At 36.9% G+C, this 20395-nt stretch overlaps 1 protein-coding gene across 1 annotated transcript in view; it reads left to right on the top strand.

Moving 5' to 3' along the window:
* TMC1 (transmembrane channel like 1) overlaps positions 1-20395 on the top strand; it is a 67507-nt gene that overhangs the window by 18830 nt on the left and 28282 nt on the right. The window contains exons 6-10 of the mRNA XM_068667795.1: positions 119-200; positions 5817-5923; positions 8461-8559; positions 14433-14575; positions 19163-19307. Of these exons, the coding sequence (XP_068523896.1) occupies positions 119-200; positions 5817-5923; positions 8461-8559; positions 14433-14575; positions 19163-19307 (576 nt within the window). The remainder of the gene's footprint in view (positions 1-118; positions 201-5816; positions 5924-8460; positions 8560-14432; positions 14576-19162; positions 19308-20395) is intronic.

Genomic DNA, 20395 nt, shown 5'->3' with positions numbered 1-20395 from the left:
CAAAGGATGCTCTGCATGATTAAGGGTTTTCATTAGCTCAAGTGGAAAATGCACATCTGGGGTCACAGATTATATGGTGTTTTTTTTTGGTATGTTTTTAATATGTAACCCTTTTCAGAAATGGATGAAATTTCAAAGAGATTTTGAGAATTTTAAGACAGCCTGCATACCCTGGGAAATGAAAATTAAGGAGATTGAGAGTAAGTACTTGTGAAACGTAATAAAGAATAATATCTGTTATTGTATTTCTGATGTGTGTCAAAATTTTAAATTACTTTTCAGTGTTTTAGAAATATCTATCAATGTGTGGTATAAATGCAATGAGTATTTCTTCTTTCATTAATACTTATTAAGCTTTATATAATAGCTTGTTGAAAAGTTCCTTGAGAGAGTGTTAGCCAATTTAAGCAACTATGAACAGTGAACAATTGGGAACCAGTGTTGAATTTAATCCTGGAAAACAGATATTGGGATTAGCTGTTGTCTACATTTACTTTGCTTGTATTTGTATTATAATAATTTCTGTGACTTTTGTTGTTGTTCTTGGTGTTTATTTATTTATTTTTTCTCTTCATTATCTTGAGCCTAATGTTAGAGGTCTTACAAAGTTAAGTGTTGTCTTACAAAGTTAATGTTAGAGGAACTTACAAAGTTCTCTCGTTTTTAATCATATAATACAACATGGAGCAAAAATTAGTGGTCTTGGACATCACCACATATTAGACATAAAAATAAAGAGAAGAATGTAGTTAGTCCTATGGATATGTTTCAGAGTAAGTTTTTGGCATAGGTTTTATTTGTCAGTTCCATGGATGAATTTAAACTGCATGTCTCTCTTTGAAAGAAATTTGGCTTACCTTCATAGGTACCTTACTGAGGTTCTGCCACTGATGAATGCAGCTGAGAATGCAATAGTGCCTGACTTTAAAGGAGTTGTCTTTTGGAGAAGCTGTGGGTTGCGTCAAAGTGCAATAGTCAGAAGAGCAGGAAAATGATAAATTGTGAATTCTGTGGAGTTTTGGACTACCCTTGAGGAGAACTTATATAATGTCCTTAAACATATGGTCTATGGATTGCTGAACAGATTATCTGTATACTTAGGGTGAAGTTTAGGAGAAACTGCTTTTAAAATAGTTAAAATCAAATTCAGCAGCAGGATGAACATGGTAGTTTATTGGTATGGGCACACAGTAGACATCTTGAGGATGCGTGGGAATCATGTTTCTGCTAGTTTCCACAAAAAAAGTAGTCCTGGCACAAGCCGTTCTTTTAGTAATGACTTTCAACAGACACTTCTATTTCTTTGTAAAATATGAATGCAAAAAGTGAAGTAGATGTTTATTTCAGTCTTGCTTTCACCTGGAAAAAAACATAGCAGGATAATACTTTTTCATAATCTCAAGAGGTAGGATTGCGAAGTTTACTCTTTTTCTATTATATTTATTATTAGATTTGTTCATCTCATTGCTAATGCAAATTGTTTTTATTTGTAGAAACAATCTTCTGTCTGAATACTAGTGAGTTAAGAAGTACACTTAGCGTACAGTTGAGTACAAAATTCTGTAGTCTAGAAAAAAGACTTCAAGGAAAGCTCTGAAATACTGCATAAAAATACATTTTAAATCACAATTTATATGATTCTGGTTAACCCAAACAGTAGCTCTTAGCATGGACATCATATTAACAAATATAGAGTACTGAGATCAAGGTAATCTTAATGATGACACTGATGAAATTGCCAACTCACAGATGAAAAACATATTAAAAAGATATTAAAAAATAAGTGAGAGAAACTGAAATTGAAGAAAGCCAGTCAGTGTGTAAGTAAAGAGTATAAGGAAATAGTAAATATTAAGATACATTGAGACATAGAGAACAGACTGAAAAAAGTCTGCTTCAACTTTGACCTGATTGTCATCTTAATGTATACATAGATAGGATATATATCAGTATTATAGTATTGGTAATACTCTAACAAGCTTAGTAAATGGATGTGTTCTTAATAATAAACCCGATTAACTTTTGACTCCTAGGTCACTGAGCCAATGGCTTTCTCTTTTAAGTTCAGTGCTTTGTAAAATGACAGTAATGCTACTGCCTTAAGCATGTAGTATCAGACAATGAACAGGATGTGTCTGATACTATTTATGAAGAATTCAACAATAATAGAACTTTGGTTGCTTAAAATTCCCTTGGGACCTGCAGAACATTGAACATCTGAGAGTATCTTGTTGGCACAGGTAACACCACACATGTAACCACTCAATCCTCCTGTACACCCAAAAGACTGAAGAGAGATTGAAGAAATTGATTGAACACTGGGATTGGACACCAGGATCAATATTTAAAAAATAGATACTGCTATTAGACAGCATTATGTTTGTGAATTCTTGGTCACGTTAGTTCCTGTAGGTTGTACTCTCATGGTAAAGTACAGTTGCATGAAGGAAATTGAACACAGTCTACACAACAGTTCATTTACAGAGGAGACAGTACAATGAAATAAACTGTAAATTATATCACAGTGTGTAAAGTAGACTGTTTAGACTAGTCTTGGAAATCTAGTGATACAAATCGCTCTGGCACAGTTCACTGCTACAGAACTGTGTCTCTACAACTGCTTTCCATATTGCTACACAGTACAGCATGTGCAAAATATTTTGTGTGTGTGCGTGTGATAATTTTTTACCACCAGGACACAGAAGGGTATCTGGCATATTTCTTCTTCATTGTCAAAAGCAGGCATGGTTGCAGAGAGGTAGCAAATGAAATGTAAATTAAGCATGTCCTACACGATGGTGAAAGGTCAGTTAGACACTACTGGGTAAGATTGCTTTGACGTAGCAAGAAATAGTGTACCAGTAAAACAATGTTAAAAGAAAAAAAAATGCTTTCTTTCATGCAAATGTAAAATCATAGGTAGCTATGCTGCCCTACCATCACCGAATGATGCTGTAAAGCTGGTGGAAAAACATTATAATAAAAACACTTCATGAGAGCAATAGAACCGTTAAAAATCACATGAAGTCAGTAGAAATAGTATAGCTTTATGTAAAAGAAGTCAAATGAAGAATGGGTTGTACTGGTGCAAGTGCTGCACCATGCCTGTGCCTAGGAGTACTACTGAACTGAAAAATTCTTTGGGACATTGCTTGTACACTAGAAAGATCTAAGAAGAAAATCATTCATGCTAAGCAAGCTCTGCTGTGCCTATGGAACAGAAGCAGTGGGATTGCTAATTTTTAGACACTAAAATTCTCGAATTTTCCTTTCTGCAATAACTGTAATCTACAATATTATTTAATAATAGTAAATGAAATAAGTAAACAGGATAAAGAAGAAAAAAGGAATTACTAACTATTTTTAAGCCCTAACAAGCAAACTTTTATCTTTAACCTTCCACTTAGTTTTGTAATATTGACCAGTATAATGAATAGGGACCTTGTTCTCAGCACTCTTCCATCGGGTCTGACTCTTTCAGGCTGCCAGCTATCTAGAAAGACTGAGTATCAGCTTGAAGTGTTGTGTTACCTCAGATAAGCTCTCTGCTTCAAGCTCAGAGTCCTTTCTAGCAAAGGGAGCCCAGCTTCAAAATAACATACATCAAGTTTTTTTTTTTTTTTTTTTTTTTTTTTTTTCCACAAGCAGGAGAAGTAGAAGTTGATAAGTTGATAATTAAACATATGAAATGCTTATAGTTGAAAAAGAGGCACTTTTATTACAATGACACTATTAATTAAATAATTAATATTTTCCTTACAGAAGAGACATTCAGTAGTATCTTTGCAATAAGACTCAATGGGAAACACATTGCTATATTGGGACAGGGGAAGCTTCTCTGTTCCACAGCTGTAATTCACATGATTCATTCCAATGCATAGTATAAATAAAGTATTACACTTTCATATGTACCTGGAACTTGTTGTACATCAGAACAAAATTAAAATGCTGGTGAAACTAGGACTGTTTTTGTTCATGGCTGGTTCACACTGTTTGTAGTTTTCCATGATCCCTGTTGCTCTCTGTTTTGACCTGCCTACTTCAGACATCTAGTTAGAGGCATCCATAGCAAAATTATCCTTACCCCCAGCTAACCTTTTCATTAGTTAGAGATTTCTCGTTTTACCATAAAATCAATAAAGACCATAAGCAGTCTGTGCAGCGTGACTTGCAATACCTGTATGGAGGCGTGCAATTCCAATGCACTGCCTTAATACACATGTTCCAATTGGATAACTGTGGTTTCATCAAGATAAATGATGAAAAGCTGTAAATAGATTAATGAAAAGAAACCATTCCTAAAAGAAGAATAAGGATATTAATATTGACCAGGAAGAACACATCCAGCATAATTAGATTATTTTATTTATTTATTTATTTATTATTTTTTAGTCCATAGCATCACCAAAAGCTGTAGTGGCTTGTAACCGGACAAAAATGGCTCATGACAAACCAAGCTGACCAAAACATGTTTGCACATAGACCTTTCAGCAGGTAGAACACTGATAAGATTAGCTACTTTTTCATGCAGAATTTCAAAATTGTAGTTTCATTCTGAACTGTGAAGTAGATTTTGAAATGCTGAAATCCTTAACAGAGTGTTTTTGTCATCGTTGTTTCTTCTTCCCTTTTCATAGCCCAAATAAATATCTCTTATCAATAGATCTCTGTTTTCACTCTGGGATTATGCCAGTTTAAGCATGTTAAATCATTTATTTTATTTATTTATTTATTTATTTATTTATTTTTAAAATAATAGAACATGCATTGATTAGCTGCAAATAGTACCAACCACGTTAACCTAATTTTAAACTATGGAAGAATTGTTGCCTGCTTTGCAAAACAGTCTGCAAATACCAGTGTAAACTCCTTTGCACAGTGATTAGCTTATTGTTTGTTGTAACAGTGCATCAGGCTCCTTAGCTAGACTGTGTGTGAGAAAACCTGGGGAAAGGTCTGCTTTTCCATGTGAAATCTGGTATTTTCTAGCTCAGATGAGCAAGACTGCCATCTGTTCTCTATCTAGCAGAGTGGTGCTGTAGCAGCTTGAGTTTAGTTTGATCTGTTATTTCTGATTGGCCTGATTTGCAGAGGTATTGGTAAAATCAGGCACTTAGTGCTCTCTGATTCTCCTGCAACCTCCTCTTCACGTACATTTGGGTCAGTGGTCTGGAGTGGGGAAGGTCCAGTGTCTGGTTTGATGGGTTAGCCTTTGCACATGGGTTTGAGGAAAATACATAGATAGCAAATTAAGAGAAAGAAAGAATAAAACACTTGCAGATCTTTTTGTTCTTCCCTGGTGAACAACTCTATCTCCAATAGCTAGCTTAAAAGAGCACTTTCAACTACTCTATGTCCTTGGAAAGACTACTCCCACTGGCTAATTCTGTGGTACTTCCTATTAACACTGAGGTGGTACTAGCTTACATGTCAAAAATGCTCAAAATACACATGTATTTAAACAACAAAAAAAAAAAAAAAAAAAAAGAGAGAGAGAGCAGAGAGAAAAAAGTGTGACTTACTTTGATTCCTGACATTAGAGGATTTCATACAATTAAACACCATAGTATTTACATGAACGCAAGTACTTCATCCAAGTAATATTTTTGCTTTTTCTTTTTGTTGTTTCTGTTTTCTCTACCAGGTCAGTGAATGCTAGTATGTAAATTGGAAAAAAAAAGTTATTAGAATTGTAGTAGTGAAGAAGTTGAAAAACTCTGCCATATTTAGTTTATTTTAACTATGCTTTGAACAACTTCATTTTAAGGTAAAGTATCATATAAAGTTAACTTTTTTCACATCTTATGTTTTCATAGGTCACTTTGGTTCATCAGTAGCCTCTTACTTCATATTCTTACGCTGGATGTATGGAATAAACATGATTCTCTTTGGACTGACCTTTGGGCTTGTAATGGTGCCTGAGGTGGGAATTTTTTTAATTATCATTTTTTAAATTGTCATTGAGAATTTCTGTCTTTGCTGTGACATTTCATAGGACTGGACCTTCAGACAAATTTCTAACCTCTTTATGCTCCATGTTAATGTTAAAAAGCATTAAGGTGTACTAAGGCCATGAAGGTGTACTTCATGGAATGTTGTCTTTAGAGAAGTGTCTTGGAGTAGACCTATGAGAAAAATGCATTGTCATGGTTCCGCTTGAGTCGGCAGCTGAGCTCCACCACAGCTGCTCTCTCACTCCCCCTCCTCAAAGAGGAACGGGGAGAAAATACTATGAAAAGGGCTCAAAGGTTGAGATAAGGACAAGAAGATCACACAGTAAGTATTGTAACAGGCAAAACAGACTCTGCATAGGGAGATAATAAGATTTATTGCTCATCACTAACAAGCTAGAGAAGTGAGAAACAAAGGAAAGAAACCAAAAACACCTTCCCCCATCATCCACCCTCTTCCACCTCCTCCCCCCGAGCAGCATGGGGGAACGGGGGAATGGGGGTTATGGTCAGTCTACAGCACTTCTTCTCTGCCGCTCCTTCTCGGTCACTCTCGTCCCCTGTGCTGTGGGGTCCCACCCACGGGACACAGTCCTTGATGAACTGATCCGGCATGGGCTTCCCACAGGCAGCAGCTCTTCCAGAACTGCTCCAGATATGGGTCCGTACCACGGGGTCCATCCCTCAGGAGAAAACTGCTCCAACCTGGCGCCCCCACGGGCAGCAGCTCCTGCCAGGTCACTTTCTCCTGCGTGGTGTCCTCCACGGGCTGCAGCGTGGAACCCTGCTCCACCGTGGTACTCCATGGGCTGCAGGGGGACATCCTGCTTCACCATGGTCCTCTCCACAGGCCACAGGGGACTTCTGCTCCGGCGCCTGGAGCACCTCTCCCCTTCCTTCTTCACTGGTCTTGGCACCTGCAAGGTTGTGCCTCACTCCTTTCACTCTCCCAGCTGCTGTGTGGCACAGCATTTTTTTCTCTGTCTTAAATATGCTCTCACAGAGGCGCAAAACAACATCGCTTATTGGCTCAGCTCTGGAAAACAATGCAGCCCTTCCCAAACATGGGGCAGCTTCTAGGTCCTTCTAACAGAAACCACCCCTATGGCCCCCTGCTACCAAAACCTTGCCACGTAAACCTACTACATGTATGTGAGGATGTGTCTCAAAAGTGTTTTTGCAGAGACTGGGATGGTGTTAAACTACTTTTTATTTTTTATTTTTACATTTTTTATTTTATTTTATTTTATTATTTTATTTTATTTTATTTTATTTTATTTTATTTTATTTTATTTTATTTTATTTTATTTTATTTTATTTTATTTTATTATTTTATTTTATTTTATTTTATTTTATTTTATTTTATTTTATTTTATTTTATTATTTTATTTTATTATTTTATTTTATTTTATTTTATTTTATTTTATTTTATTTTATTTTATTTTATTTTATTTTATTTTATTTTATTTTATTTTATTTTATTTTATTATTATTATTATTTTTTAAATAGAGAAGTAAGTAGAGGAGCTCAGGCAAAGAAGCAGTTGAGTCGTGTATTAAAATGTGCATTGCAAAGACAAACATATATTCCAAGGTGCTGAGGCACCCTGGACCCTTTTCAGTAGCCTTTGTACTCACATGTTAAGAAAGCTGAACAGGCTGCAAAGTCACAAGAGAGGGACAAGTTAAAAACTGTGCCCAGAATATGTACTTCAAGCAGAAACCACTTTTGTAAAATAAAATTTTATCTGTAAAATAAAAATAAAAATAAAAAAAAATAAAAATAAAATAAAATAAAAATAAATATTTATCTAGCACCTTTAAGGCACTCTATTACCTTCTTAAGAAGAAGGCTTATTTGGTATTAAAAGTGTTTTGCCATCTCTCTGATTTCACTCTTTCACATTTCTCACACTTTCTAGTCAGCAGATGGGAAACTATAAGTTAGGAATTTCCATCAGTTTCCTAGTACACCATTTCAGTAATGTGATTCATCTAACACTGAGGCCAAAACAGAGAAAATGACAAACAGGGTGAGGCTTAGAAAGGGTGCTGTAAGGACATGTACTGTGGCTAGGCAAGTATCTTGCCAGAGCAGTGGGACTCAAAATCCAAACTGAATCGTAGTATTTTCCCACACATTTCAGTTAAAAAAACAACACAATTCATTATGCAAGAAAAATGAATCTTCTGGTCTTGTCTGTAAGACACAGACCACTCATCAATTTGAAATTCTTTGTTGCCTTTGAATGTAGGTGACACAACTTGATAGCACTTTGTTGCTAGTGAAATGTCACTTTAAATTTAGAAAAGACTGTTAATGAATACTTTAGGCATAGTTTCAATCTTAAATGTCAGAAGCAATGAAAAGAAGTGGAGAAGTAGGTCATTCTCACTAGGGAACTAAGGAGCACAAAATAAGACTTACTAAAAAGTGACAGATCACTATCCCTTCCTTTTGTTGGTATTTTGCTTTAAAATGTAAATTGCTCTTATTTCTTGGTTCCAGGCTTTGATGGGGAAGCCATATGGCTCTCTACCTAGAAAAACCGTCCCAAGAGCTGAAGAAGCCAGTGCTATGAACTTTGCTACCCTCTGGGATTTTAGTGTAAGTGCATAATTTTGCAATATTGCATATTCACATGACCTTTTCATCATTATGGACTTTGGCTTCATTATTTAATAATCATAAATTTAATATGGAATATTTCAGGAGAAAATAGAAGTAGAATTAATTTGCTCTTCCCCCCCCCCCCCCAAAAAAAAAAAAAAAAAAAGTAATTTCTATGTATAGATATTTATTTCAGGTAAAACGTACCAAACTCAGTGTCTACACGCACATCTCAGTATCTGAAGCAATACAAAGGCTTATGGGAAAAAGTTTCAAAGTTGGATTCATAAGCCTGGGTGCAGTCTGTACATTACTTAAGGATGAATTCAGTCCTCTGTATTTACGATATTAGGATTCCACACTGGAGGATGCAGAATGGATAAAAAAACAAACAAACAAACAAAAAAAAACATAATCCAATAATGTGCTCTGTAGTTTGTTTTTTTTTTTTCCTCTAAAATTGAATGTTGTTTTTAGTTTTTATAACTTATATAATATATAAATATTTTAGCTGGATTAATAAGGATGTTTTAATTCTTTACAGTTGATGCGATGCCCAGCCGAACCTAAGGTTCTATACCTCCTATACTGACAGACTATTCCTAAATATGTCATTCAGCTTTTTCTTCCTGAAAACAACTAACCTAATTTTGCATGCGGCATTCCTCTGCAGTTGATCTCATTATACATGTATATACGGATGATCCAACTTTGTATAAGGCTAGCTGATCATAGAATCATAGAATCATAGAATATCCTGAGTTGGAAGCGACCCTTAAGGATCATCAAGTCCAACTCTTGACACCACACAGGTCTACCCAAAAGTTCAGACCATGTGACTAAGTGCACAGTCCAATCTCTTCTTAAATTCAGACAGGCTCGGTGCAGTGACCACTTCCCTGGGGAGCCTGTTCCAGTGTGCAACCACTCTCTCTGTGAAGAACCCCCTCCTGATGTCAAGCCTAAACTTCCCCTGCCTCAGCTTAACCCCGTTCCCGTGGGTCCTGTCGCTGGTGTTAATGGAGAAAAGGTCTCCTGCCTCTTGACACCCCCTTACGAGGAAGTTGTAGACTGATGATAAATTCAGTATTGCAATAAATTGTTTAGAAGGTTTTTATAATTCTCTATGGGCCATGGTCAACGTTATCAAAAGGTACTTTTCACCTGTGAAACAGTGCAACCGTCTAATTAAGATTTTCCTTCAGATTAATGAAAGCAGCATCCACTGAGATAAGAGTGATTTCTACCTCAGTCTACTGCATTCTTTCTTTTCTATAAGGAACATCAAAACTTAGGGACTTATGCATATAACTATATTCTGGCACTTAAATTATTTTAGCAGCAAGAAGCATGAATATACTTCATAGAACAGCTTGAGTTGGAGGGACCTTAAAGATCACCCAGTTCCAACCCTCTTGCTATGTGTAGGAATGCCACCCACTAGATCAGGTTGCCCATGGTCTCATCCAACATGGTCTTGAACAGCTTGAGGGATGGTGAATCTGCAAACTCTCTACGCAACCTGTTCCAGTGCCTCACCACCCTCACAGTGAAGAATTTCCTCCTAATCTCTAATCTAAATCTCCATTCTTTTATTTTAGAACCAATCCCTCCCTTGTGCTGTTATTGTTTACCCACTGCAAAAAGTTGCTCTCCATCTTTTTCAAAAACTCCCTTTAAGTTTTGAACAGCTGCAATAAGGTCACCCTAGACCCTTCTCTTCTCTAGGCTGAACACCCACAGCGCTCTCAGCATTTCTTCACAGGAGAGGTACTCCAGCCCTTTAATCGCTTTTGTGGCCTTCCTCCGGACCCATTCTAACAGACCCACATCCTTCGTGTGCTGAGGGCCCCAGACCTGGATGCAGCACTCAAAGTGGGGCCTCACAAGGGCAGAGCAGAGGGGCACAATCACCTCTCCACCTGCTGCCCAATCCTATTTTGATGCAGCCCAGGATATAGTTGGTCTTCCAGGCTGCAAATGCTCGCTGCTGGCTCATGTTGAGCTTTTCATCCACCCCAACTCCTAAGTCCTTCTCTGCAGGGCTGCTGTCCATGAGTTCTTCTGCCAGTCTTTACTCGTGCCCAGGATTGCCCCGACCCAGGTGCAGCACCTTGCGCTTGGACTTGAACCTCATTAGTTTCACAAGAGCCCACTACTCAAGCTTGTCCAGGTCCCTTTGGATAGCAACCCTTTCTCCTGTTGTATCAAATGCACCACTCAGCTTGGTGTAATCTGGAAACTTGCTGAGGGTGCACTCAATCTCTCTGTTTTATGACATTGATAAAGATATTAAATAGTACCAGTCTCAGGACAGACCCCTGAGGGACACCACTTGTCACTGGACTACACTTGGACATAGAGCCATTGTCCACCACTCTCTGTGTGTGGCCATCCAGCCAATTTCTTATCCACTGACATCTGAGTCTGGAGATCAAGATGTCATATGGGACTGTGACAATGGCCTTGCAGAAGTCCAGGTAGATGGCATTGGTCAGTCTTGCCTTGTATACTGACTGATGTAGTCACTCCATCATAGAAGGCAGATTGGTTAGACATGAAGTTGGACTGATTGGCATGATGTTGGAAGCAGACACATTTCTCAGATAAAATAAACTCAGGTGCAGGCTCTTCCAGTTTACAGCTCAGTGTCTCCACCTTTTAGCAGGATGGCTTGTCTATAAGTGGCCTGTCTGTGTGGATTTGAAACCTTTGAGGCCCTGTCCCATTGTGTTGGTACAGAAAACAGTGCAGGCTGCTGAGTTTGCAAGAGTATTTCCATTAGGGCACAGACAGATTTCATACTCCTCCCCTTTCGAGAGTAAAAATGGCTCTGACTTCCCTTGAAGACAAAACAAGCAAGCAAGCAAACAAAGAAACAAAGAAACAACAACAACAAAAATACCATTTTAAGGTACAGTGCTTATGCATCTCATTAATATTGACATTTTTGACTATAGCTAGTCAAAATCTAATCTTGTGACGTATATGTCTCAGGTAGAGTCTTTTGTTTTGTGGCTCAATACCCTAATGTAGAGCCTCACCTGATTTAATATGTTGGCTGGTTCTTGGATTTATTTTCAGTCATCAGACATCAGTGTAGGGAGAATCTGGTTGTAACACCACAGAACGTATGAAAAGACTTGATAAAATAATTTTCTCATTTACAAGTAAAATCTTTCAGGCTTACATATATTTGTTGTAAAATACTACATTTAAAAGTAATGTAATAGGTAGAAAGTACAATGATTGCCCGTCTTTTCACTATAAATATGCATAAAGTGATCAGATGATTTCTGCTCTATTTTGTCTCAAAAAGTGATTATCTCTCCTTGGATAAAAATGGATAAAAGGGATCTTGACCTTTCTGAAAAGCCATTTTGCATTTTGCATCATTTTGCAATGACTGCTGCATAAAATGACATTGTGTCTGGTTCATCAGGGTTACACATTTGAATGACAGGAAAAGTATGTCTAGACATGTAGGTGGGAAATTAAGTGATTATGACATTTTAAACCGAGAAATTTAAACATCGGAGAGATAGTGAAGAAAAATGGATTGTATAGTGACTTGGAGATTGTAAAGAGACCGGCGACTAAAGGAGGTTCATATAGCAAATGGAAAAGGGAAAAGAGTTTTTAAAAGAAATGGATTTGAGAAAAGATGAATGAAGACAGATGGTGAAAGGAGGGGAAAGTTTATAATAGCTGAGAGAAACAAGACCTGACATATCTGAAGAAGAAAGTCTAGTGAATTACAGCAGCAGTTAACACCAGGAGCAAACGCAACAGAAATAAACATGGAACACGACCATGGAAAAGATGGATTCCCTGAAATATTCAGGGCAAAAAAGAATTTTCTTGAAGCATGTCAAATCAAAAAATATTCCCTGAAGATTTTGACATGTTTAATTAAGCAGTGTAGGAAATAGTACCTTTCATCCAATAGCAGTTCTTGTATGTCACAAAGTTACAAAGAAGTGAACCCGTGTCAACAAACTTTACTTCATACTCAAAAAAAATAAAAATAAAAAAAACCACCATTCTTTGGTGAAGAAAAGATTAGTTTAATATGTTAATATATATATATATATATTATTTCCTTGACAAATAGAGGCAGTTTTTTTTTTTTTAACTTGGCATTCGGTTTTAACACTGTATAATCTACAGTTCAGAAAATAATCCAGACCTAAAGGAATCAGACTCTCAAGCTTCATTATAATAACACATTGGACCAATATTCTTATCTTACCCTTCTTTTACATTTGGGTAAGGAAATTGCAAAAGATGTCTCCCATGAATGCCTACACAGCTAAAAATATTTCAGGTTTCATGGTGAAATGCTGTAGGCAAAGTCCAGAAAAAACAAAAACAAAAGCAAACAAACAAACAAACAAAAAACCTTACTGAATTACACATTACACATAATGGAGGAATTATCACAGACTTTGCAGAACAATGACTTATGAGAGGTTTTTATATTCTGAAGGATACAAAAGACTCTCTAGAACTGTGTCAGGCTGTAAAGAAAGCTGAAAGAAAGCTATGATAACATGGAATTATACGATGTTGTAATGAGCATAAAGATGCAAAAGACCAACTATTGAATTTCAATATGGCCCAATAGTGTGAAAGTTTTACTAGTAACAATAACAATATTTACCTTATCAGAAAATAAAATATTATTACTCTTCTATGTATACATATTTCTGAAAACCAGTCTGATATGATGTAAAGAGATATGTAAAATGATTCTTACATCAAGAAATTTTAAATAATATTTTAATGATACATTAATATTTCATTTTTACATTAGAATTGCAAACAAAATTTTTCAATTAACTCTGTGACAGATGTAGAGAGAGCTCTAATAACTGTACATATTGCAAGATAATATATAAAGGAGAGATATTATTTATTTTAAATCATATGAGCTCCTGAACAGAAGAATGGAAGTAAATAGCTTCTTTAACTCACAAAAATATCAGTTTACTGTATCAGTGTCAAAATAATGCATGATCCAATTACATTTTCACTGAACTCTATATTTGCCTTGAATTCATGCAGTCAGCTGGAGGTGTGGCCATGGAGAGTTGTCATTTGAAAGTTTCTATGTACAGTCTTCTAGGAGGAGATTTCTTGCTCTAACTAGGATTATCAGGAAACTTCAGGTATTTAGAACATTTTAGATACCAGCATTTTTATTTTTCTTTTTTTTTTACTTTTCTTTTTACTGTTAACCATTTATTATTAAATTACTTTGAAAAATCAGGAATATGACTTGTAGAAGAGAAAGGGATTCTCATTACGGTTTTTAGAAAAATAGATAAACTTTGAACTGCTGAAAAGAAGATACATTTACATTGCATTCCTTATAACCTTGGAGTCAAAGTGTTAACAAACCCTGAACACTGAATAATTATTCAATAAAATGCAGCTATGTATTGACTAACATATACTGAATGATCACCCAGTGAACAGCAAACAATGTTAGGCAAAGAATGTGTATAAGAATTTTATATGAATAAGAATATATAAGAAATGTGGAAATGAAGTAAAAAATATTGTATTTTTACTGAAAGTAATTTGTAAAACTGAGTATGTGATTTTTTATTTTTATTTTTTTGCAATAGATAGACCGTCCTTGTAAAGTTTTAAAGATAGAATATTCGCAAATTGACATGAAATATTCTGTCTTTCTAAAAATTACAAAAGGAGGGTTTGTCAATCCTGTGAGATTTACTATAGTGATGCTTATAACTGTTTTGAATGCATTAAAATTAATGTTTTGGTATGTTGCTATTGATAGCATTCTAATTAAGTGCATAGCTAACAGACTTGTGATGTTACAATTGTTATTGAATTTTCAGGGCTTTGCACAGTATTCTGTTCTCTTTTATGGTTATTACAATAACCAGAGGACAATTGGATGGCTCAAGTTCAGGATGCCTCTTTCCTATTTCCTTGTTGGAGTTGGGACTATTGGCTACAGCTTTATGATTGTCATTCGAACGTAAGTTCTGTTTGGCTTTGGAGTGAAGTACATTTTGAAAGACAGGTAATATCAATGTTGATCACTAAGTCTACCTTTTTTTAAAAAAAACACTCTTTGGAATACAGTAATGGAGCTAAAATGCAAAGAAAGGCTGATTTCTGTCACAGAATCATAAACCGGCTTGGGTAGGAAGGGACCTTAAAGATCATTGAATTCCAAACCTCCTGCCATGGGCAGGGACACCTCCCAACAGACCAGGTTTCTCAGAGCCCCATCCAACCTGGCCTTCAATATTTCCAGGGATGTGGCATCCGCAACTTCTCTGGGCAGATCTTCCCTTCGTGAAGTCATTTTGGCTGTTACCAATCACCTTCTTATTTTCCATGTCCCTTAGCATGGTTTCCAGCAGGATATGCTACATAATCTTGCCAGACACAGAGGTGAGACTGACTAGCTTGTAGTTCCACGGGTCATCCTTTTTTTCCTTTTTTAAAAATGGGGGTTTTCCCTCTCCCAGTCACTGAGAACCTAACCAGACTGCCAAAACTTCCCAAATATGCTGGACAGTGACTTAGCAACTATATCCGCCAGTTACCTCCAGGACCCATGGATAAGATCCCATGGACTTGTGCACGTTCAGGTTCCTTATATAGATGGTCTCGAACCTGATCTTTTCCAACACTGGTGTGGTATTTTTACCAAGCTACCCATCTGAACTCCACCACAACCACTCTCTCTCTCCCCCACTCATCAAAAGAAAGGGGGTGAAAATATGATGGAAAGGCCTCAAGGTTTGAGATAAGGACAGCAAGATCCTTGCCCATTTACCATCATGGGCAAAACAAACCCAGCACAGAGAGATTAGTAAAATATGTTACCTATTACCAACAAGCTAGAGAGGTGAGAAACCAAAAACAAAATAAAAACCTCCACCATCTTCTATGTCCTAATCCTGAGCAGTACTGGGGAACGGGGAATGGGGACTGTGGTCAGTCCCTGATGCTTTGTCTCTGCCACTCCTTAATGGTCCCTCTCTGCCCCTGCTCCATGTAGGATCCCTCCCACGGGATGCCGTCCTTCCTGAACTTATCCTGAGGGGGCTGCCCACGGACAGCAGCTCTTCAGGAACTGTCCACACAGCTCCATATGACGGTGTCCATCCATCCCCCAGGAGCAAACTGCTCCAGCATGGGTCCCCCACAGGTAGCAGCTCCCCCCAGACCCTCTACTCTTGCGTGGGCTCCTCTCCACAGGCTGCAGCTCCGGCCTGGAGCCTGCTCCTGTGAGGGCTGTCCATGTGCTGCAGACTCCTCCAGGCCACAGCCACCTGCTCTGCCAGGGGCACTTCCATGGGTTGCAGCATGGAGATCTGCGCTGCCATAGGACTCATGGGATGCAGGGAGATAGACAGCCTGCTCCACCAGGGAACTCTCCACAGGCTGCAGGGGAACTTCTGCTCCATGCCTGGAGCACCTCCTGCCCTCTTGCTGCACTGACTATGGGGTCTGAAGGGCTGTTCCTCACTCCTCTCTTCCAGCTGCTATTTTGCAGCACTGTTTTTCCCTTTCTTCAATCTGCTCTCCCAGAGGCACAAACAACATTGCTTATTGGCTCAGCTCTGGCCAGTGGTGAGCCCCTTTGGAGCTGGCTGAAACTGGCTCTTTTCTAATATGGGGCAGCTTCTGGATTCTTCTCGCAGCAGCTGCCCCTACAGCCCCTTGCTACCAAAACCGTGCTGCATAATCCTAATACAACGGGTGGTACATCATTCTTCCAGTCCCTGCCTTTGCCTTCTGGGAACCAGGCCATATGACTGGAGCTCCTGTCAGTGAAGACAGGCAAAATAGTTATTTAGTACCTCAGCCTTCTCCATATCCTGGGTGACTGGATCTCCTGTTTCTTTCTGGAGAGGGCCCATAATTCATCTAGTCTTCCTTTTAACAGTGAGGTACCTATGGAACCCTTCCTTATTGCCCTTGATGCCTCTTTTGCATGTCAAAGTCATATAAGATTCCTTGTTGTCTGTTGTGGAAGTGGAAAAAATCCTTACTGAAATAACAGTTTTTCCCTCCTGCAACTTCAAAGTGTAAAATAAATGCATAAAGCAAGGAACAGAGCTGTCAGCCCTTCTTTTCATTATGCTCTGCATCTAGCATAATGTCAACTAACATTCAGGAAATTCAACTGTTCTTCCTTCAGTGATACGTTATGTGTGTTACTTTCTTTTAAGAAGGAGGAAGACAAGAAAGAAACATATGGCAAATAATTCTCTGTGTAATTCACAGCAGTAAATGACTCTCAGCAAGACTATGGTGGTTAGGTCACATTTGCACAGTGGTAAAGAATTAATACCACTGATCATAGTAAAGGTTTAATGTCCTATTGCATAAAAAATTATCTCCAGCAGTGTTTTCCCCAGGAAAATTATGCTTAATATAATGTTAAAAACATAACACTAAATCAGTAGGAAGCATATGGGTAAGTGAAATTGGGCCTATGCAGTACAATTAGTGAGACATTTTTGGCTTTCAAGTTTCAGACTTGAATTTTGTCCTAGGATCAGAATTAAAATGAATACTCATTTATTATTATTTTATAGCCAAACTATTAGAATAAACTGTGATAATTTTAATATTTTCAAAGGAGATTAGCTGCTAGTAGATACAATATTTAATACCCTTGATTCCAGCAACACGATCACCTACTGCAATAAATGCCGTTAGCTTGTAATGCATCTTTAAAAGTTAGTAAGGGTGAAAAGTGGAGCTTTGCAGGTCAAGATTCAAGGACACTTTTGAAAAGATCACAGTTAATTTGTTTTTAATGTTTCATGCTGAGGTAAGAATTTTTCACTTTCATGAGCACTAGATTAAATCATGATCTGTTCTTCTAATATTATATCATTTCCTGCACAGGGCAAAAGAATTTCATAATAAAAAAAAAATAAAAACATCAATTGCACTTTTTTTTTTTTTTTTTTTTTTTTTTTTGAGAATGCAAAGTAATTCAATAAAGAAGTCATTGGTATAGCTGGAAACTGTCTTTTAAAATATTTATTTGATAATGTACCTGTGAAAATTAGAAAAGTCTTAGTCTCAGAGAATATATCAGAGAATCCCTCAGAATAAAACAAAGGAAGACCAAAGAGGAAAGCTACACTGTATCTAGTACACGTGACCCATCTGGTCATGTGACACTAACGCTGATCTATAATTAGTTGATCTTCAGGACAGTTTTTGCAGTCCTCTTTGCTGTTTCTCCAGAAAGCAATATAATGGGAAGTGCTACTGTTATTATCCTGTTAACAGAGATCTGGGAAAGAGTGTTCATGTGTGAAAGAGGTAGTAAGTATTTAGGAGAAATATCTAGAATTATGGTTCCACTCTTCAGCTCTTCCACTAAACAGAAACATTTTTGGTCTCATGGAAATAATATCTCAACCACATTCACTGTTTTGTTAGGAATTCTTGAGAAGGAATGATCTTAGTCTAGAAGCCAGCAGCAGAGCAAATTCTCACCAAGAGAATTAAATAAATTACATTACATAATAAATTAAATTACATAAAGTCTGTCTCTTACGTATATAACCTTTAAAAAACATACCAAAAAAACAACGAACCAACCAAGCAAGAACAACTAAAAGAAACAATCAAAAATCAAACCAAACAACAACAAAAACTACCCGAACCAACCAACCAATCCCTCCTTCCCCCAATGGCTTTAGTTTATGCCAGCTCAGAACTATTTGCCGTATTATTTACTTATGTTTCTCTTCTCTTATAAGAGTATGCATTTCACTGGACCATTATAAATGTGATACATCGAATGTATGGATACTAATAACATAATACAATTGCATTAGTCAGCTTTAAGGGGTGCAATTTTTTGTCCAAGAAATTAATACTGTATCCAAGGTCAAATGGCTTGTTCCCCACCAATATAATCCATACTTGTGCTTAATGAGTTGAATTAAGAGATGAAGTAGGCAAAAGCAAGACCACTTTTATTACATGAATGACAATATTTTTTGAAAAAGAAAAGTTACTAGTCAAGATGAAACCAAATCACTGAAGAAATAATTTGATGTTTGTGGATACTGTTATAAATCTCATTTATAAGTGCATAGAAGATGAGAGGCAAGATAGAAAGATTTATTTATTTGGTAAAAACAGACTTTATTCTGGTTGATTATTTTAGAATTCTTTTTTTCCTCTTAATGAGGTCTATAATCAAATCTACTTCAGTTTTTTTCTGCACCTTTCTATTTAAGTGATCTTCTTGATATTGTGTTCACTATTGAGTTTCTTAACCAGTGGAAGTTCTCTGAGATGTTAATGAAATAAATTCTTTCTTTCTCATAAAAATGTGTTGCAAGCTAATAAATAGAAACAGCTAAGAACTTCAAATCTCTGTCCTTCTCCCTTGTTTCAAGCAGATTTTTCTATACTCAACTGATTGCAACATGACTGATTGCATTGATAATACGTATATATATTTTTCAGAATAATGTTAGAACTTTAGGAAGAATTAAAACAAACAAACAACATGCTCACATAGCAAAACTGCTTCTAATAGGACCTTTCTGTGTCTTTTTGACTTTTGCAGAATGGCAAGGAATGCAAATGAAGATGGTGGTGGAGATGACACTAGTTTTAATTTCAGCTGGAAAATGTTCACAAGCTGGGACTACCTGATTGGCAATCCTGAGACAGCAGATAATAAGTTTGCTTCAATCACTACAAGCTTTAAGGTAAAACAAAACTCTCTAAAGAGATGTAATCTGACTTGTCTTTCACACTGGTGTGAACCAGGTGGAATTAACACATTACTAGGCCATTAGGCTTAAACTTTAGTGGGCAGCTCTGTACCCTTCTGGTCTGGGTCTTTATGCCTTTCCATCCTATTTTTTTCCTTTTCATTGTGGAAGATAAAAATGTAGCATCATTTATGTCTTCTGTGACTGCAGTACTAGTTTTAGCAAAATGATTCTACTGTAAAAATAATCTTTTCTTTTTCCTTGTCTCTGATGTCTTCCAGTTTCTCTGATGCTTGTGTCTGAAAAACTTTTTTTAAAAGGTCGCTGACAGTTTGCCAACCTGACTTTTTCTTGTTCTCTTGCTACCATGAGAGGTACCATAAGATAGCAATAACATCATCTAAAAAGAATTCTTCACCACATAAGAATTTGTGTCAGACTTCTGAGTGTCTACTTGTTTTTCAATAAGAAAAGATAAAAAAGACTGCTTTCTTTGCATAACAGAAAGTTTTTATTTTGAAATCAATTATGAAACATAGCCCAATTTGCAATGCAATACAATAGACCTCTGTAGGCTATGATTATTTCACCAGTCATTCTGTGAGAAATCTGGGGCAAGATGTGAGATGCACTTCTGCAAAAACAGTGGACAGGAGGTATTCTATGTATTGAATGTTAAAGAAAGTGCTGCTATACATGGGCATGCCTGTGGAGTAGGTAAAAGAAAAAACATTTTTCAGCGTAATAATCTGGGGGAATACACTGGCAAGGTGTTACCAGGAACAAGTTGCTATTCTTTCAATCACTGATTTTATATGGCATGGGACCTGGAGGACCAACCATTAGCTACCCTATAAAATCACATACACCTCTCCTTTCTGCAGTAGTGATATAACCAACATATGACCACCTTAAAACTACAAACACAAGAATAGTTGCACTCAAGGTCAGTGGAAAGAAAAGGTCTTAAAAAAAAAAAAAAAAAAAAAAAAGTAAAATACTAACTGGACGTACTCAAAGTCTGAGAGATTTCTCTGCCTACCTGCTAAGGTCAGTTGCTAAATGGTATCTAGACAAGAACA

This window comes from Anas acuta, chromosome Z, assembly GCF_963932015.1.
Source record: "Anas acuta chromosome Z, bAnaAcu1.1, whole genome shotgun sequence".
NCBI classification, from domain to species: domain Eukaryota; kingdom Metazoa; phylum Chordata; class Aves; order Anseriformes; family Anatidae; genus Anas; species Anas acuta.
This window is presented reverse-complemented; position numbering and strand designations above follow the sequence as displayed.